This window comes from Anabrus simplex, chromosome 3 (genome assembly GCF_040414725.1).
Source record: "Anabrus simplex isolate iqAnaSimp1 chromosome 3, ASM4041472v1, whole genome shotgun sequence".
NCBI classification, from domain to species: Eukaryota; Metazoa; Arthropoda; class Insecta; order Orthoptera; family Tettigoniidae; genus Anabrus; species Anabrus simplex.
In genome coordinates this window covers 512,227,879-512,246,974 of record NC_090267.1, presented here as the reverse complement: position 1 = coordinate 512,246,974, position 19,096 = coordinate 512,227,879, and the positions used below count along the sequence as shown (strand labels likewise).

The 19,096-nt window shown below is 37.4% G+C and overlaps 1 protein-coding gene across 1 annotated transcript in view; it reads right to left on the bottom strand.

The window, feature by feature from the left end:
• Positions 1-12,508: 12,508 nt before the first annotated feature.
• Positions 12,509-19,096, bottom strand: part of Naam (Nicotinamide amidase) — a 234,951-nt gene continuing 228,363 nt past the window's right edge. Inside the window, exon 9 of the mRNA XM_067143706.2 lies at positions 12,509-14,031. Coding sequence (XP_066999807.1) covers positions 13,945-14,031 — 87 coding nt within the window. The 3' untranslated portion in view covers positions 12,509-13,944. The remainder of the gene's footprint in view (positions 14,032-19,096) is intronic.

Genomic DNA, 19,096 nt, shown 5'->3' with positions numbered 1-19,096 from the left:
AGGCAAATGGTGGGGCTGTACCTTAATTAAGGCCACGGCCACTTCCTTCCCATTCCTAGGCCTTTCCTCTCCCATCGTCGCCATAAGACCTATTTGTGTCGGTGCGACGTAAAACAAATAGAAAAAAATAATAATAATAAAAAATGCTGTCATTGCACCTAATTCCTCAATTTTCATTCCATTAATCACTCCAAAAATAAAATATTCATCCAATTCGAAACCTGGTGCAAAGTGGTCCGAGGACAGGAAGAAACAGCGTAGTGAAAGGATGAAAGAATATTGGAAGAAATGGAAGAGAAAACAACAAAGTATGAGGAATTGATTTTCTATTAATTTGAGAATATAACCAAGAAAAAAGGTGGAAATTACAATGCACAATATAACTGAACTTGACTTCCATGTTTGACAGCCCTGGTTTTCTGTCTGCAGAATCTGGTCACCTAGATTATGATATGGTTGTTTCATGGTTTGTTTATGTTATTACTGTCTTAAATTTTTCATCCTCCCCCAGTTTGTGTCATATTTATAAATTTGCTGTAAAACTGATAACTCTACCTTTGCCTTATGTCTTACAAAACACAATTATATCCACCTCACATGAATAAAGCTCATTGAAAGGACTTTGCATGTACGATATGAAACGGATTTTAGTATTTTCAAATTAAGAATTTAGCATTTAAAAATATAAATGCAGCATTTTTAAAACCAAATATAAAATGTCTACCTTTTTGAATTTTGATTGTATATCAAATAGAACATTTTTGTTATTTTGAACATGGATAAAAATTCTTTTTCAACTATTAATATTGGAAGACATCGTAATAAGGTACGATCCTTCCTCCAGCCACTGCTGAAATTTGATGCTTTCCTTGAGTATACTTTGCACAAAGAAGTGTGCCTCAAATGAACATGTTATATCACAATATTTACAATTTTCAACACTTTCAAGAGACTGCTACAAGTTCACTCACCAAGATGAATGATCCATGCGCTGAAAGTCACACAGAGATACATACACTTCATATTATGAGCCTTATTTCTAATTTTATTAAATATATTAAATAGTAATTTAAACGTCACATCATCATCATGTCTTGTATGCCTCATAATCGTGCTGTCATTACTTTTTCAGGGTGCCCACTGGTAACTGAAATCTGGGACATGATACATAAGAGTGACACTTGAGTAAATTTATCATACTCTGAAATCATCATCTTGAAACATATTTTGTATAAACACTTTCAATGGCATAAAGAACATTGAAATGAATGTATCAGAAGTCAAACTAGCAACACGTTATCATAAAGTGCCAATCTGTGAAGTAGGTAATCAGTAATCCCATCCAGCCCTTACAAGAAACACTACATCAGCAGGTCATTCAGTCAACCACACTTCAAACAAACACCTGTTTTCATCAGGGAAACTGGCATGAGCGAGCGTTTCTAAACATGCTCATAACGGAAACATATGGGTTAGTGTTCAGAAATCCGGGAATAAGATCCCTGTTCCTGTATGAAATGCAAGTGTTGTTGGGCAACTAGGGCCTACTATACATAGAAACAAGCACCACTCACACATTCCTTTATTTGTAGATTTTTTTTCCTATCACAGTTTTGCTTTTCTATAATAATTTCTCCTTAATAGTGAGGCAAAGCATGTAATAATTAAGGGGAATGCATAATAGTTAGCACCTCTACGTTCTGTAAATTTCATGGGTAGCTGTCAAACATTGAGCATTTTAAAAGAACATTAAGAAGATATGAGTTACTATCTTTAATTCATGTTATAATTTAAGTTTTATTGTAATGAGAATAGTTATTATCTATGACCATTTAATTTTACTATTGAATTAAAGACCTGGAATTATGTTATTGTTAAGAAAGAATATTGTAAACTACAACACCTAGAGCTAATGCAATACTAGATACATCGCACCACTCAGTCTCGCTCGATCATTCTGTTCAGATCCAGCTTTGGACTGAAAGCTTAATTTTCACATGACAAGTAATTTCCCTGTATATTTTTTCAATTTTTCCCCCCTGTATTTTCCCCGTTTTTCCAGAAAATGGGTACCCTGTTTTTTACAGTTTCTCTGTGTCTGCATAATCTTTGGTATATATATTTCATAGGGCTCAAGGATATAGTTATGCACAGTTCCTTATACAATAGTAAAAATTCTGTAATATTCCTTCAAATATTTATTAATGAATTATGTTCTGTTTTTCTGTTTACTTGGGAATATTATTGAAAACTCTGCACATAGGACTGCTTTGAAAATGTATTTTTAGCTCTATTATTGTTCTGTTTGTGAATATTGTTTGCATTAATAGTTGTTCCTCATTGTCTTCATGTTAATCATGCCCCCACCACTAATTACCCACTACTTATACCGAGAGAACCTGCATCTGTAGTGATTGATTCACGCTCAGTTCAATGATGCCTAGATCTTTCATGGTAAGTTGAAACCAGTATATTTTCTTCCTGGTTGGCTAGAGTTTGATGTAGCCAATCTTCATGTCAAGCTTGATCCATGCTGAACTGGTATTCAAGCAACCTCTCACCTAGCTTCCATGAGGGATTTCTTTATTTTAATCTCCCTCGATACTCTGTGTACAATCTTGGTATATCGTAAAACACAGATTTCCACACCATTTTTTCCATTCACTTTTCAGAGCTGTCTCCCGTTGAAGAAGAGGAGGCTGGATGTTGAACGAAACAGGAAGCCAGTTCAGTGGTGTGGATTTGATGGTGCTATATACTGTCCTCATTGTATCCTTCTGCAGTATGTCGACCCTTCTTGTGTGTGCGCTATTGAGCCATACAGCTGCAATATTCTGTAAGAGGATAAACTAAGGGAAGGGCTGTTGTTCTCACAGCTGCTGCAATCTGTACCACTAAGTTTGTGTAGGATCTTGTTTCAACATATTCTCCATAGATATTCTTCAAAATAATAGATATGTGCAGCCTGTGGTCCAAGCAAAAACACCTGATTTCACTTTAGTTTGCATTGGGTTCAAGGCACCACATGTTTAAGAAGTATCTCAGTTTAAGGAGATCTTCAGCAAGCAGATCTTCATCTGTTTAGAGATCACTTTCGTGATTCTATTTGAGGACCCAACCAACCTTCAGGCTAAGATTTAACAGACATTCTTTCAGTAGGCATCACACATAGCAGAAGATCAGGGGAGGGGAAAATATATATGTATATAAATTTCTATTTGTTTAAATTCTTATTAACTCATTTAGGTGTTTGGCAAGAATGTGATTAAAAAATGGCTAGGTCTTCGAAGGTCATTTATGGTACAACGTTGGTGTTTTCCTGATGTGAAATGTCGAAGTACAGAATCATTTTCTCAGGTGCAGATGGTGGAGTTTGCCGGCCCCGTGGTGTAGGGGTAGCGTGCCTGCCTCTTACCCCGAGGCCCCGGGTTCAATTCCCGGCCAGGTAAGGGATTTTTACCTGCATCTGCGGGCTGGTTCGAGGTCCACTCAGCCTAAATGATTAGAATTGAGGAGCTATCTGATGGTGAGATAGCGGCCCCGGTCTAGAAAGCCAAGAATAACGGCCGAGAGGATTCGTCGTGCTGACCACACGGCACCTCGTAATCTGCAGGCCTTCGGGCTGAGCAGCGGTCGCTTCGTAGGCCAAGGCCCTTCAAGGGGTGTAGTGCCATGGGGGGGGGGGGATGTTGGAGTTTGAATGCAAATTTAGATCACATGACCCATATTGAAAACCATTACCCAAAGGAACTCAGAGTTTCATCTATGCTAACGACCTTGCTCTCACCGCTCAAGCTGACAGTTTTGAAGAGACTGAAATGACTTTAACTAGTGCTTTGAAAGATCTTACCACATACTACAGGAATAATCAATTGAAGCCAAATCCCGCAAAAAATCAAACTTGTGTTTTCCATTTGAAGAGTAAACAGGCCGCTAGATACCTGAACATACATGGAGAGGGATCAAGTTGGCACATTGTGAGACCCCAAAGTATCTCGGGCTTACTTTAGACCACACCAAAAACAAAGTGGCTGCCAGGAATAATGTGGTACAGAAGCTGACTGGGAGCACAGACAGACACAGTGAGAACCTCAGCACTGGCTTTATGTTACTTGGCAGCAGAATACACTTGCCCAGTATGGTACAGATCATACCAAAAAATAGACGTGGCAATTAATGAAATATGTCGCATCATCACAGAATGTCTAAGACCTACACCGCAAGAAAAGCTGTACTATCTTGCTGGCATCGCATCTCCTGATATTCGACATGAGGTAGCAGCCTGTAAGGAGAAGACCACATCGTTAAAATCCCAAGCTCATCCATTGTATGGACTCCAACCAGCACCATCATAGTTAAGATCATGCAAAAGTTTATTGAAGACCGAACAGAAACTTGAAGGAGCCCAACAGTACGCAAGACTCACTTTGTGGCGAGCTAGTGTTGAGAATTCCCAGCTGGACATAGTGAGTACGAGATGACTTGGAGATCTCTAAACCGAGCTTGATAGCTGCAGTCGCTTAAGTGTGGCCAGTATTCAGTATTTGGGAGATAGTAGGTTCGAACCCCACTGTCGGCAGCCCTGAAGATGGTTTTCCGTGGTTTCCCATTTTCACACCAGGCAAATGCTGGGGCTGTACCTTAATTAAGGCCACGGCTGCTTCCTTCCCAGTCCTAGCCCTTTCCTGTCCCATCATCGCCATAAGATATATCTGTGTCGGTGCAATGTAAAAAAAAAAATCTCTAAATAGGCTGTGTTCAGGTGTTAGTGGGTGCAAGATCAATCTGTACAAGTGAGGATATTCTGTGGATTCAGTTTTTTGTGGCTGTAGTGAGATGCAGACTACAGCTCATCTCTGTCCTGCCACATGTACTGAGAGAGAGTTGCTTGAGGCAACAAGGAACGCACTCGATGTTTCTAATTTCTGGTGCACCACAGTATGAACCATTGGTGCAAAGTTTATTTTTATTTCTTTTCCATAGACATTTTTTGTGCATCTTTATATGTAACTCTGCTTCTGACAAAATATAAATAAATAAACATGACCCATACCACATAGGCAACTCACTCGGTGAAGCTGGTTATGAATCTTAAAAGAGATGGAAATTGTGATAGAAAGAACAAATGCAGTTCATTTCCTTAATCGCCTTAAAATCCATTAATTTATCACTAACTCTTCAAGGGAGGGTGAAATCTGGAGAGTAATTACACTTCCTTTCTGTTATAAACCACACAGGAGATTCATACAAGCACATGTGGTTTAACAAGATTCTTTCTTCAAAACTAACAAAAGAAAAAGTTATAAAAATATTCAACTACTTCACCGATCAAGAATATCCAAGTGCAAATCATTCCAAGCGACATTTTTTTTCAAATAATATAATCATTTGACGTGGCTAAGGCAGACCCTCCAACACGAGCGGGTGACAGCTGCCGTGTATTAGAAACTGTATGTTACTGTGATGGAGGATGTGTCATGTGTAAAGTGCAGGAATGTTGAGAACAGCACAAACACCCTCGACTAGAGCAGGAGCGCCGAGGACCATCATCCATCGAGCCAGACATTGTTTTCTAAATTCAATATACTAATGGAAAAATAGTCTGTAGTGAACTCTAGAGCTTAAAAATAAAAGTACAGTGTTCAGTACAGAAGGATGAATCTAGGACGTTGTGAAAAAAACTTTAGAATGGTTAACAACAGAGAAAGTTTTGCCAACTGACAGTGTTATAAAGCACATAATAACAATAAAAATGAAGATTAAGTTTGAGAATTGAAAGAGCAAATATGATTGAAGTACAGTGGGAAAGCATACACTACAGTCAATTTACTTTACTTCTTTGTGTATGAACACATTTTTAAAATCAGAATTAATATTGGCATGTTTTGTCATTGTTTTTCCATTGTAAGGAAAATGAAACCATCAGGTTTTCATAATAACATATTTACCTATGTATAACTCTCCATAATGTATATCACACAGACTAATTTTTGGTATGGAAATGATGGACAAAAATAATCCCTGCTTATATCTCGCATTGGTTGTTATTCATGTGTGTGTCAGTATACATTCGATGAGGTACACTTTGCAGCATGCAACTCAAGGTTGAAGTATCTCTCATAATCCTCCCGTTATCTTAATCACAGCATCTCTCCCCTTGTTTGGTGAAGGGTAGGTATCTAATTCTGGATCCTACAGTATTTCCTGGCCGCCGAATGAGCTAGACATTGTTGAACTGACTACAGTTTCAGTATTCCAGAACACAGTGTGTCCAAGATGTAAGGTATAAGATCAATCCGGTGTATTATGATACCATAATTTGCTTTCCAGAGTAACCCATCACTTATAGGTGAGTTATAAAGAAGTGTTCAATTTTATGGTACATTTTAAAATTTGAGCGATTAATTTGCGGAGAAACATGGTAATCGTGGTGCGGGCTAAGAATGGAATGTGACAAAAATTTAATGTACACTACTGGTGATCAAGCTCGATTGGTGCAGTCTCTTCAGTGTGGCCAGTATCCAATATTTGGGAGATAGTGGGTTCGAACCCCACTGTCGGCGCCCCTGAAGATGGTTTTCGTGGTTTCCCATTTTCACACCAGTTTGCACCTTAATTAAGGCCACGGTCACTTCCTTCCCACTCCTAGCCCTTTCCTATCCCATCATTGCCATAAGACCTATCTGTGTCAGTGCAACATAAAGCAGCTTGTAAAAAAAAAAAAAAAAAAAAAAAAAAATACTGGTGTAAACAAAGAATTGCCCCTTAAAACACCAACAAATTGGATAAACGGATCTTATTTAAATGTCATAAACATACATCAATATTTGAATGTGTCTTTCCAATTTTAATAATATCTATTTTGTATTTCTGATATATTAATGTTAATTTATTACTAACTGATGATGTCCCTTAGGGAACGTATAGAGGTCGGCGAATATGGAAGAAAAGAGGGTCTATACCATGTATAGAGGTCGGCGCTGAGGGGTTAAGGGAAATGAAGTGGTAATTCAGCCAAAAAAGCACCCAGCTTTATTGTCGGATCGCACTATGCATGTTGAAAGAGACATTTAGCAGGTGATTGAGGTTGACACAGAAAAGAGAGATTTTTATGAACCATGCCTCCCATATTTATGTGAATATTACAACATCCAACTTGAACATTCGTAAGTTTCTTCTTTTTGGTAGCGGGGGAGGTACTATAAAACACACCTGGAACATATTGAAATATCCCCAGAAATACACCCACACATCATAACAAGCATTATCAATGACTCATTAAGCATTCTGCACCACCACCTTCATATTTCATAATTGTTGATCTAGCCCACTTTGTGTGATAATCTCCTATGAATGTTTTGCATTCTGTAAAGTATGAATCCAAGCATTTTTTTTAAATTGTGCTTATGAATAATTTAATTTTTCCAAATTGTAACATTACATCTACTAACATTTTTGTAATATTCAGGATTCCTGTGCTCACGTGTGATGATCTTATGAAAATATATATATAATTCTTATGAAGTTTGATTCCCTAACTTTCCACAAACATCTCACATCCTGATTTTTAAACTTGAATTTTCAGAAAAAAAAAGTGCAAGATTTATGCGAGTAAATATAGTACAACACAAACGTTTCCTTTAGAATTTCAAATGTGGTGCTTGCAACATTTTTCCACTGAGGTATTCACATGTATAGTTTATGTACTTGTAATAAAATGTGATCAGTTTCAAGATATACCTGTGGTCCTTTCATCATAAAAACTGCATACAGCTCTTCTAAAATATAATTTAGTTCTATATTTGGAAAAATAAATGCCTCCTAGTTCTCTCAGTGTTTGTTAGCAAACGGGTCTTTTCTATCTTTCACACTCACGGACGGATTGTAGGACTGTTTCCAAGGTACCCAGAGTGTCTAGGCAGTTCCCTGAGTAGTGACAATACTCATGATATATCTCTTGATTAAAAAGAAAGAACAACTGTTTCTTTATTTACTTGTGTTTCCAAAACAAAAAGGTGTATTGTCAAAATAAAACATCAGTAAAATATTACATATTCAGAATGGTATTTACCATCGTATCTTCTTACAAGATATACTGTTTTCATTAACACTAGCAGACAAAGTACACACATGATCAACACGGCCACAAAAAGCAGCTGACTACTCTAATACTGCACTTTGTATTAAAATATATTCTTACTACGAGGGGCATTCAATATATAATACAACACAATTCATTTCTCAGCCAATTTCAGTTTGAAAACATTGGAATTTTGCTTGGGACATCTTTGAATATTCGTGCTTCATCTTGTAGAGTTTCATAAACTTTCGACAGGGGGCAGTGCTATAACTAGCCTTCAAAATGGCGTCTGTAACAGAGGTGCGTAACAAACAGAGATCAGTTATTGAGTTTCTTTGGGCGCAAAACCAGGGCATTACAGATATTCATAAGTGCTTGCAGAATGTCTACGGAGACCTGGCAGTGGACAAAACCATTACAAGATATTAGATTCATCGCAAGACCTTACACAACTCTGCGCACTCGACAGGAGCTCACGAAACTTCAGTGGTCTGTTCTTCCTCATCCACCCTACAGGCTGTATCTCGCACCTTTTGTTTGGCCCAATGAAGGATGCACTCTGCGGAGAGGACTACCTGGATGATGGGGAAGTTATCGATGCAGCACAATGTTGGCTCCGACATCGACCAGTCGAGTGGTACCATTGCAGGCATACGGGCCCTCACATTACGGTGGCGTAAGGTCGCAGCATTGAATAGAGATTATGTTGGAAAATAGGGTATTGTAGCAAAAGGATTGGAGAAAAGTGTATTTGAATCCTCAATAAACCAACCTGCTTTTAGAAAGAAAAAACGGTTAGGGGCGCGCAGCTGTGAGCTTGCATCCAGTAGACAGTGAGTTCGAATCCCACTGTCGGCAGCTCTGAAGATAGTTTTCCGTGGCTTCCCATTTTCACACCAGGAAAATGCTGGGGTTGTACCTTAATTAAGGCCACGGCCGTTACCTTCCAACTCTTAGGCCTTTCCTGTCCCATCGTCACCATAAGACCTATCTGTATCGGTGTGACGTAAAGCCACTAGCATTATATATTGAACTTCCTTCGTAAATTTTTCGATACAAGTCATGAAAGAGAGAAAGGTATGATATGTTCCTATAGCAATAAGAAGAGACAAATAAATGAAAAAGAAATTAGTGTTATTAATAATGTAACAGCACAGCAGAGGCACCAACTCTATGGGGTCCAGATCCCCTTCCCCCACCTCAAGACTAGGCTATTCCAGACGTGAAGTTTGTTTGATTCCTACGAACAATCCCTACATCAACTTATAGAGCGGAAAGGTTCAGTTTTTAGTATGAGAAGACTGAAACACTAATTGAAATCAAGCGCCTAGTCTCGCAATTGTGAAGGTTAATAGTGAGGAGCCCAACCTTTCGGACATGGATTCTGTACCTACTGATTTGATTTCTTGGACATTGCAGGTCACACTTTTGCAGTAAAAAATGTAAGGTGAATTTTATTCACAAACAAAAAAGCCTGCAATTTGTAACAATTATAACACAGTTCAAATAAGTAGATATAACTGTATTATGATCTGTTCATCCTTTGGGGGTTTCCCTTAATAAGATTACTGACTCATTTATTTATTAGGCATATGGCATTACACTTTAAATAAAATGTTAAAAGTATAAAAAGCAAGTAGAGTGAAACCTCGTTAGTGCATTCCTCATGAAGACATTTTCCCACTTAGCATGTCATAAATTCGAAGGCCCATTTCACATCATATTAAATCTACATTAAAATACCTTGCTTACTGCGTCACAAATTTACACTATTATTACTTAGTACGGTCAAATTTTTCATAGCTCTGAAAATGCTTTTTGTAATCCCTTCTGAAATTAACATGATTTTCAATACAGATAGAGCCTTCACCACAGGAGGCAGGTCAGGGAATGTTGCACAAAAACAGGAAAATTACTTGAATTCCTGAACTTTACAGGGTAAATTACACCTTCAAGTAGCAAGCCTCAGGAAAGTTCAATTTTGTTTGCTGGTTTTCGGTGATATTACTGAATAACCCAGTAAGCCTGTTTGTGATCGTATTTCGCATTCAGTTCAGAAGTTAAAATCTATGTTGAGTAATACAGTGAAAGGTAGCAAAAATTTGTCGTGTGATAGCCTACTATAAATAAGGTACATCATCGTGTGAAGTTGACTAGTGTGGTGCATATTTGGCTTCTGGTAGCTCAATTATGGATACTGAAAAAGGCGTGAAAACGCTTACAAAATTAAAATCTAAGAAAAAATAAAAATTAATTTCGTGTGGCTATTTCTTGTAAGGCAGACTCTCCGATGAGGGTGGGTGGCATCTGCCATGTGTAGGTAATTGCGTGTTATTGTGGTGGAGGATAGTGGCCTCCAAATTATTCATGGTCAAAAAGTGTGACCAAAAAACAATGTTTAATAACCCAATTGTCTGATATATAAGGTTTTAGCCAACATTTGTTTTAAGAAGATTGCGATCTGCACTAATTTTTGGGCGCCAATACAAATGTTTTCATATTAGTGTGGTGTTTTACACACCTTTTAATACACTTTTTTTTTAATAAGCTCCAGTGGAAAAGGTTTTCATATTTGTTCTATTGCCTTTTAATACTCTTGTCTCATCTTTAGAAATGGTAGATAACCTATAATCTTTCACTGTACGCGTACATATTATCAGCACACTTTATCTGGATGCATTTGTGTACGGGGGTGAGGAGTAAGGGGGGCGCTGTCCCGGTTCCGGTAGTGCTGCCAACTGAATGAAAATGAAATCTGAATTGAATCGAGAATATGATCGATCGATATGATGTTTCTAAACTGTTATTATCTTAAGCCAACAACTGTGTCACATACAAATTATATAACATTTCTCGATGCTAATCTTGTTCCTAGCATGAATTCTATAGTTTGGCTTTGCTGTATAAACAACAACAGTACTAGTACGTAAAGTGTCGCACAACGATGCTTAAGCGATTCATAGTTTGTGTTTCAAAGGTTGCCAGTACGAATCTCGAAGATTGCCGAGGTCAGCACTAGGGTGCTGATAATACACAACTATTAAAACAGTTTGTGTATTCTCATTCACCATCATCAAAATATTAAATGTTAACAATTTTATGTAATGATAATTTTCATAATATTTCGCTGTTTGTTTATTCATTGATGTCGTGAATTATGATATATTGCTTCTTTAAATTGCGGGCTAAACAAAAGAAAGTGTTATATGGTTTTTATTCTTTGATTGGACTTCACTGATAACTACATAATGTTCCTGAAACATGTATGAATGAATAAATAATTTTCAATTTTAGAAAAGTGTATTGACAAGGTGGACCCAACACAAACTATTTTAAATAGTTTTTTAATAGATTTAGGCAAGTCGATACACGATCAAATCAAATATCTATTATGGTTAGGTTTACATAAACAAAGTAAAATGTCCTGGATAGTTTTTATTGATATATTCAGTAGTACGTTTTCTCACTTGACACGTTCTCTTCCCTGCCCTTGCAGAAATGTCCCAACGAAGTTTCACTGTATTACAGTTTCAATGTCGATTGCTGAATCCACTGAAGTGAAGATGGAGGAGCCAAAGAAAAGTCATTTATGTGTCCATGGTACAAACGTTGAGGGTATTCAGTCACTACGTGCTGGATAGTCTCTCGAGCCACATCACAATCGCATGCCACTTTGCTCCACTTGCGTATGAAGTAGCCATGTCACCCATGGCTTGTCCCCACTCTGTTTAGAGTTACTCAAATTCTTTGAGGAAGCTCAAATCCAGGGGCCTTTCTCTTGGTGTCCAGGAAGTCATTAAGAGCAGGGGTTGTTTCCTCTTTCCATTTTTGAATCCACTTTGTTGCAACTGTTGGGCTGTTGCTTGTGATGTTTGTCTTCTGTTTCCAATGGCAGCAGGGATATCCCTGCACATTGGAAGATTGAGTTCCTGTGCTCACAAACCTAAGTATCCTGTGAATGAAGATTTGCAGGAACTGTGCGGCTGAGAGCAGAGAGACGGTGTGTGGGTGTGGATCTAATGGTTCCTAAGATTAACCACTTAGTGTCCGTCTCTGTAGCGTAACGGTTAACACTTTGTCATCCTCAGAGGCCCAGTTGGATTCTCGGTACTGCCAGAAATTAAAAAATGGCAGGAGAGCTGGTATGTGGTACGTGCAGCTCATCTTGTTGTACTCTTGTTGTTGTTGTGTTTTAACTTTACTTTATCATCACTTGTAATGCTAAGCTAGGAGTAAGCTCGACCTGTAGTATTGTAAGCCATAGTGTTAAGCACTGGATATACTTAAGAATGTTAAACTAGTAATATTTCTTGTAATGAAATGAAATGGCGTATGGCCTTTAGTGCCGGGAGTGTCTGAGGACATGTTTGGCTCGCCAGGTGCAGGACTTGATGTCCGTAGGCGACCTGCGCATCGTGATGATGATGATGACGATGATAATGAAGATGACACCTACACCCAGCCCCCGTGCCAGCGAAATTAACCAATGATGGTTAAAATTCTCGACCCTGCCGGGAATCGAACCCGGGACCCTTTTGACCAAAGGCCAGCACGCTAACCATTTAGCCATGGAGCCGGACATTTATTATAATATTTTCCTTCCATGGAAGTGCTTGTTGTACTTTTTTTGTTGGGTAATTATGTTTTAACTTGACCTTATTATCGCACTAATGTAAGTGACCATTGCCACCGGGATATTTCCCAATTGCGATGTGTTTGTTAATAATAATAATAATCTCCATTGCGGGTGTGCCTGAAAAGAGCTGCACCACCTCGGGATGAGGGCACAAGTTTACTTTAGTCTGGCTCAAAGGCTAAATGATTAGCGAGCTGGCCTTTGGTCGAGTAGGTCCCGGGGATTTTAACCTTCATTGGTTAATTCTGATGGCTCGGGGGCTGGGTGTGTGTGTTGTCTAGGGAGGGCCCCATTCTCACAGACGTGCAGGACACTCGAAAGAACTGCACCAGGCCTCCTAGAAGGCCACACGCATAAACCCAACCAACAACCCTCAAAGTACTGTTCAACTGGGCATCTACATTTCCTACATATGGACCTGAGACTGAAAAACAAAGCCAAAGAACGTGGATAGGATCCGGGCTTGCATGACCCCCTTAATAAGTTGGTGCCCCTGAAGCATAGTATCATGAGATGAATACTGTCAGGAATAAACTCAAATCCAGAATGAAAGCTATATTACCCTAGTCTATTTAAGTACATCATATTACAGGACAGTATCGATGATACTTTTGTAGAACCAATACTATTACACTATCACCAGTTTTAATGTAAATACTGTATTTATTGTACATAATATAGTTACTGTAAATACTTTCCTTGTGATACCCCTGACTCAACTAAAAATAAGCGTAGTACCATGGGGTGAATGCCCTAAAGAATAAACTGAAAACTATAATAAATGCAGTAATATTACGTCATTCATATTACACCATCATAGGGATCAGTGAAACCTAGAATAAATGCAATAATATTACCCTTTTCTACTTGATTGTATGTATGTAGATTGAAATAAAAACTGAAAATTCCTCTCCAAAACTTATATAAGGAATGTTTTACAGTATATCAATACAGGAAAACATGATACAAAATCAAGTCAAATGCAGATAAAATCCACCCAAAAAAGCTACAGTGAAGTTCGTATCTTCCAGATATTTTAAAAAGCTAAGTTTCTGATAATCTTAAGCCAATAAATGTTACAAACAAAAATAAATTTCCCCCTTAGAAACATAAAATTTTCAAAACTTAACAATAAAGATCAATTTAAATCCAGAACTGCACTAATGGTTTTCAGGAAAAAAAGAAAAGTAGTAACCATGTCTAGCAAAGATGTTCCGCTGCAGAACCTTCAGTCACGAGGAACATTCTTCAGCTCCAGTGCCAACTTGTAGCCGAGCTCTGGCCTTCTGTCTCTTCCTTCCACCATAGCCCTCACCTGCAACCACGGAACTGTTTGTTAGTTTAATAGCCAAGTGCAGAAAATATTTTATTTACAAACAAGCGTTTCTTTTCTTAGTAAAAGAATCAATTTAAAATTCCTACAGTGGGCTTCACCCTTTCTGATCCTCATCTCTCAACTACGAGCGCCCTGGAGATGCGCAGCTTGCTCACTGAGCCACCGTGGAATAGTACAGGGTGTACCCGTGATGATGTTACAGACTTCCAGCGATGATGGAGGACGGCAAATGAGATAAGGAACCGCAGTCCGGAAACTTTTGAGTCAAAAGTAATTAATAATCCAAGTTGTTTAACGTCCGCCCGTTCTTTACAGACGCCAGGGTGTTGCAATTTCGTCCTGCAGTATTTCTTTAACATGCCGGAAGCCAACGATATGGTGCTGTCACCTTTAAATACCCTTAAAAGGCAAGGACAACAGTTGGGTTTGAACCTGCTGCCTGCGACGCTCTTCAAACGACACCGGGGATCTTCGAATGGGTACAACAAAACTTTGTGTGACAATGCCGTTCCTGCATTAAAATAGGGGGACGCCATTTTGAACATTCGTTGTGAATGGAGCAGCTTGTGAAACTTGTGCAGGTAAAAGGACTTAATAGGTAGAATTTTGCTTAACTTTTGAATCAATCGTTTCCGGACTATGGTTCCTTGTCTCAAATTGATCCATTTGGTGTTCTCCATCATCCCTGAAAGTTTGTTAACATCATCATGGATACATCCTGTATCTATATACACACAGGCTGATCAGAAACAACGTGAACCGGGTATATGAGCTTTAGAGGGTTGGTCATACTGATATATAATTTTCAAAAACTAATTTGATATCTTGCGCCATTGTCATTTTATCAACTGCTGAATTTAGCCAACTTTGCAAGGTGGTGTTGCTAAATCTACATGTGGCTTAATCCATTCGCGTCATATGACAAGCTGTGGTCACGCGCAGTGTTTTGGCGCATGAATAAAATGACGAGTTCAGCTCACAATAGAAACATAAGAATTTTATACTGGCCCATATTGAACTTAGATTACAATAAATTAAGTATATATCTTAGTTCCACCTATTCAATACAAGAATATTTATGCAAGTTACATCATATTTCGTTTACAAATGGTACTGGTTTCAACACCAGATCTGGGTCATCATCAGCCAATAGTTCAAAAGGTGCAAGATAGAAAAAACACAAAATCAATGCGCAGGCAGACACATAAAAAGAAGCAAAAAGGCAAAAAACTAATAGATAAAAATAATTGTTTGTGGTGAAACTACACATGGAACTGTATATCATACCAATATGATGCGTTAGGCTGGGGCATTACAAAGCTTTAAAATCTTGATGCGAAGATAAACTAATACGATGATAGATCTTACAAAAAATGTGAGAGATAGATGAATCTGAGTGATTAAAACTTTAAAATACATATAACTATTTGACTTGCTGTGAGTAAAATGAAGTCAAACATCAAAGTGTTGATTAATATAAAATGCAGGTTTCAGTGACAAATAAGAATCATGGTTGACATTCAACGGTATCTTTAAGATCTGAACAGTTCAGTGAAGATACCGTCGAATATCAACCATATCACCAATTTGGTGTTTGACTTCAATTTTCCTCACAGCAAGTCAAATAGTTATATGTATTTTAAAGTTTGAATGACCCAGATTCATCTATCTCTCACATTTTTTGTAAGATTTATCATCGTATTAGTTTATCTTCATATCAAGGTTTTAAAGATTTTTAATGCCCCAGCCTAATGCATCATATTGATATGATATACAGCTCCATGTGTAGTTTCACCACAAACAGTTATTTTTAACTATTAGTTTTTTGCCTTTTTGCCCATTGTTATGTGTCTGCCTGTGCATTGATTTTGTGTTTTTTGTATCTTGCACTTTTTGAACTATCGGCTGATGATGACCCAGATCTGGTGTTGAAACCGGTTCCATTTGTAAACGATATGTGATGTAACTCGCATAAATGTTCTTGTATTGAATAGGTGGAACCAAAATATATACTTAATTTATTGTCAGCTCGCAATGATGCGGTGCCTCGCTTATCCTTGTATGTTAGATTCCCTTTGCAATATGGTTTCTAACGATGCACACTGTAGGGAACTAGAGGCATGTACTGCTGGTAAGCAATGCTGTCTGTATTCCTGTGTGACACTGGAATTGTTGAACAAGAGTTTATTTTCATTGACATTCAGTATTCATTATGTGGCAGAACCGGTTTCGCAGTATTGTCGACAAGAGATTGAAAGCGCTTGTAGACACTGTTTTAGATGGCGATTATGGCAATAATGACGTTTCGGAAAATTAATCTGAGTTCAAGGATAATGAAAGTTACTGAAGAGTGGAATAATGAAGAAAGTGAGAGTGAATGGCCGCGCCATGTTCTTCCAAATGCACATGGCCGGTGATAAAAAATAACCACAGTGACTAGAAATTGGAGAGAAAAGATGATAATCCTGATATATATCCATTTCCTGGACACAGCGGTGTTTCAGAAATACTTATAAAGTCTGCCCATCATCCGAAATTGTGATGTTTTTAGAGTACATGGATCTGCTCTTTTTGAAATTATGTCAAATGAAAAATTTGTACCACAGCCAGCAGTCACTCAAGGAATGAAGAACGGGTAAGTCATAACCTTCAATGGCTTGAATGCATAATTTTAGTGACTTATCTACATTAGTTTTTATTTTATGCATGTTTTTGTGTGACAGGTATGCTCAAACTATGGGCGGGAAAATGATATCTGATTCCACAGTCAACAATGTGGCCATTTATTGTGACTTGATTGGGTTACGATTGACTTGAAAACAGTAATCACAAAGTTTACACAAGGAGTAATTTTAATACCACCTACTCAATACAATTTATTCCACTGTTGTGTGGTCAAATACACATAGAAATTACCAGAATTTTAAAGGTACATGTTTTGCCCACTATTTATTGGGCATCATCAGCCTCATTCAGTCTTAAAACACACACTGGTCTGAGGAATCTTAACAAATTACATAAAACGTAATGATGAACACTTAATGGTATTGATACTCTAGTTGCATAATAATTACAGCACAAAAGATATTGAATAAAATGTAACACAATTACTTTTAGATGAACGTTTTAATTTTTCAAAGTGATTTTAGTATGTGTACTTATTTTATTCAATATATTTTGTGCTGTAATTATTATGCAACTAGAGTATCAATACCATTAAGTGTTCATCATTACGTTTTATGTAATTTGTTAAGATTCCTCAGACTAGTGTGTGTTTTAAGATTGAACGAGGCTGATGATGCCCAATAAATAGTGGGCAAAACATGTACCTTTAAAATTCTGGTAATTTCTATGTGTATTTGACCACACAACAGTGGAATAAATTGTATTGAGTAGGTGGTATTAAAATTACCCCTTGTGTAAACTTTGTGATTAGCTATTTTCAATACGGTATAACGACGAGAATAATGGTTTGTAATCAAAAACATTAATCGAAGAATAAAACTTCACCAGGCAAACAATTCGAACATGGACCTCGGAGATAACACCAGTGACGCCAGTGAAACCCACTGTGTGTTTGTGTTCGATGCTGATTTCTCGGCACGACTCTCAAGCCGGTCTTAAGTCATGTGCAGATTTAACAACACTGCTGAACAAAGCCCATTTGAGTTCACCCACAAAGTGATAAAATGTCAATGTCACGAGATATTTAATATTTTTTTCAAATTATACCTGGTTCACATTGTTTCCGACAATCCTCTATATATATTTCCAAAGTAAAGTACTAGAATGTGACATTTAGCAGTATTCACACAGTCCAATATCTCAACCAATAACCTGCTCTGCCAAAGTCTCTATTAGATGGTATTCTGCAATAATGATCTACATTTCTGGATTGTTCTAGAAACTTATTGGTATGTTGTATTCGTAGATAAATGACTGTCAATTTTGTGCAGTGTAGAGTACTGGCCAGACATTCAATCAATTGAATAATAATTTTGTGTGGTTGTGTGGCTATTGTTAGTACAATTTGTAGCCTACATGTATTGGTATTTCATGAGCCACTCAGACGACAATATTGCCACTTGCTCCTACATCAGATTCACCACTGAGTCGAAATTCTGCATCATTCTCTTGCCCACTTGTGAACAAAGCCCATGTCTCCACATAGCACAGTTTTTTTTTGTACACGACTTTGTTAGGTATTCTCCACCACTGTCCATCTTTCTGGTATTTTTTGTCCTCCTTTCAATTTTCTGAAATTTGTCAGTCTTTGTTTATTCATGTGAAAAAGTGTTTCTGCTGCATATGTAGCTTCCAGTTTTATAACTGTGTTGTAGTCTTGCACTTTTGCATTTATTGATAGACATTTTTTTTGTAGATAACGCATCTTAATTTTTATGCTTTAGCTAATCTATTTGTTCTTGTTTGGACTGAGATTTTTTTCATTTAGGTACTATTTTAGGTACTATTTTGATTTTATTACCATTTATGGTAACTTCTTATAGTTGTGTTGGTTTTTGGGGAATAATTTCTGCTTTTTTCAAATGATATTTTGAGGCCAATTTTATTTGCAATTTTTTGAAGTTCTGATATCTGGGTTTTTGCTTTTTTTATGACAGCTGCTAGTAATGCTAAATCGTCGGCAAAACCCATGCAATTTATTTTGAATTTTTGGCCAATCTTTATTTTTTTGGGGGGACATTTCCTAATCCATTCCCTCATTACCATTTCTAGAGCACAATTACATAATAGTGTTGAGAGATCTCCCTGCTGTAATCCAGTTTTAATTTCAAATGAATCTGATATTTCACCCTCTAAACTTAAACTTCAACATACTGTTTATAAATTAGGAAAACTTATAAAGAATCAATACAATACGGACACTTAAGCCAGTGAATCAGGGAGATACAGTTGCATTTTGAGATTTTACTCAAATAGACCAAAAAAGAAAGGCAGAAAAGACCTCTAGAAGACTATCAGGAAGGAAGAAAGTAGGAAGATCAGGTCAGTTTTAGGACCATTATTATATTTAGTATTTATT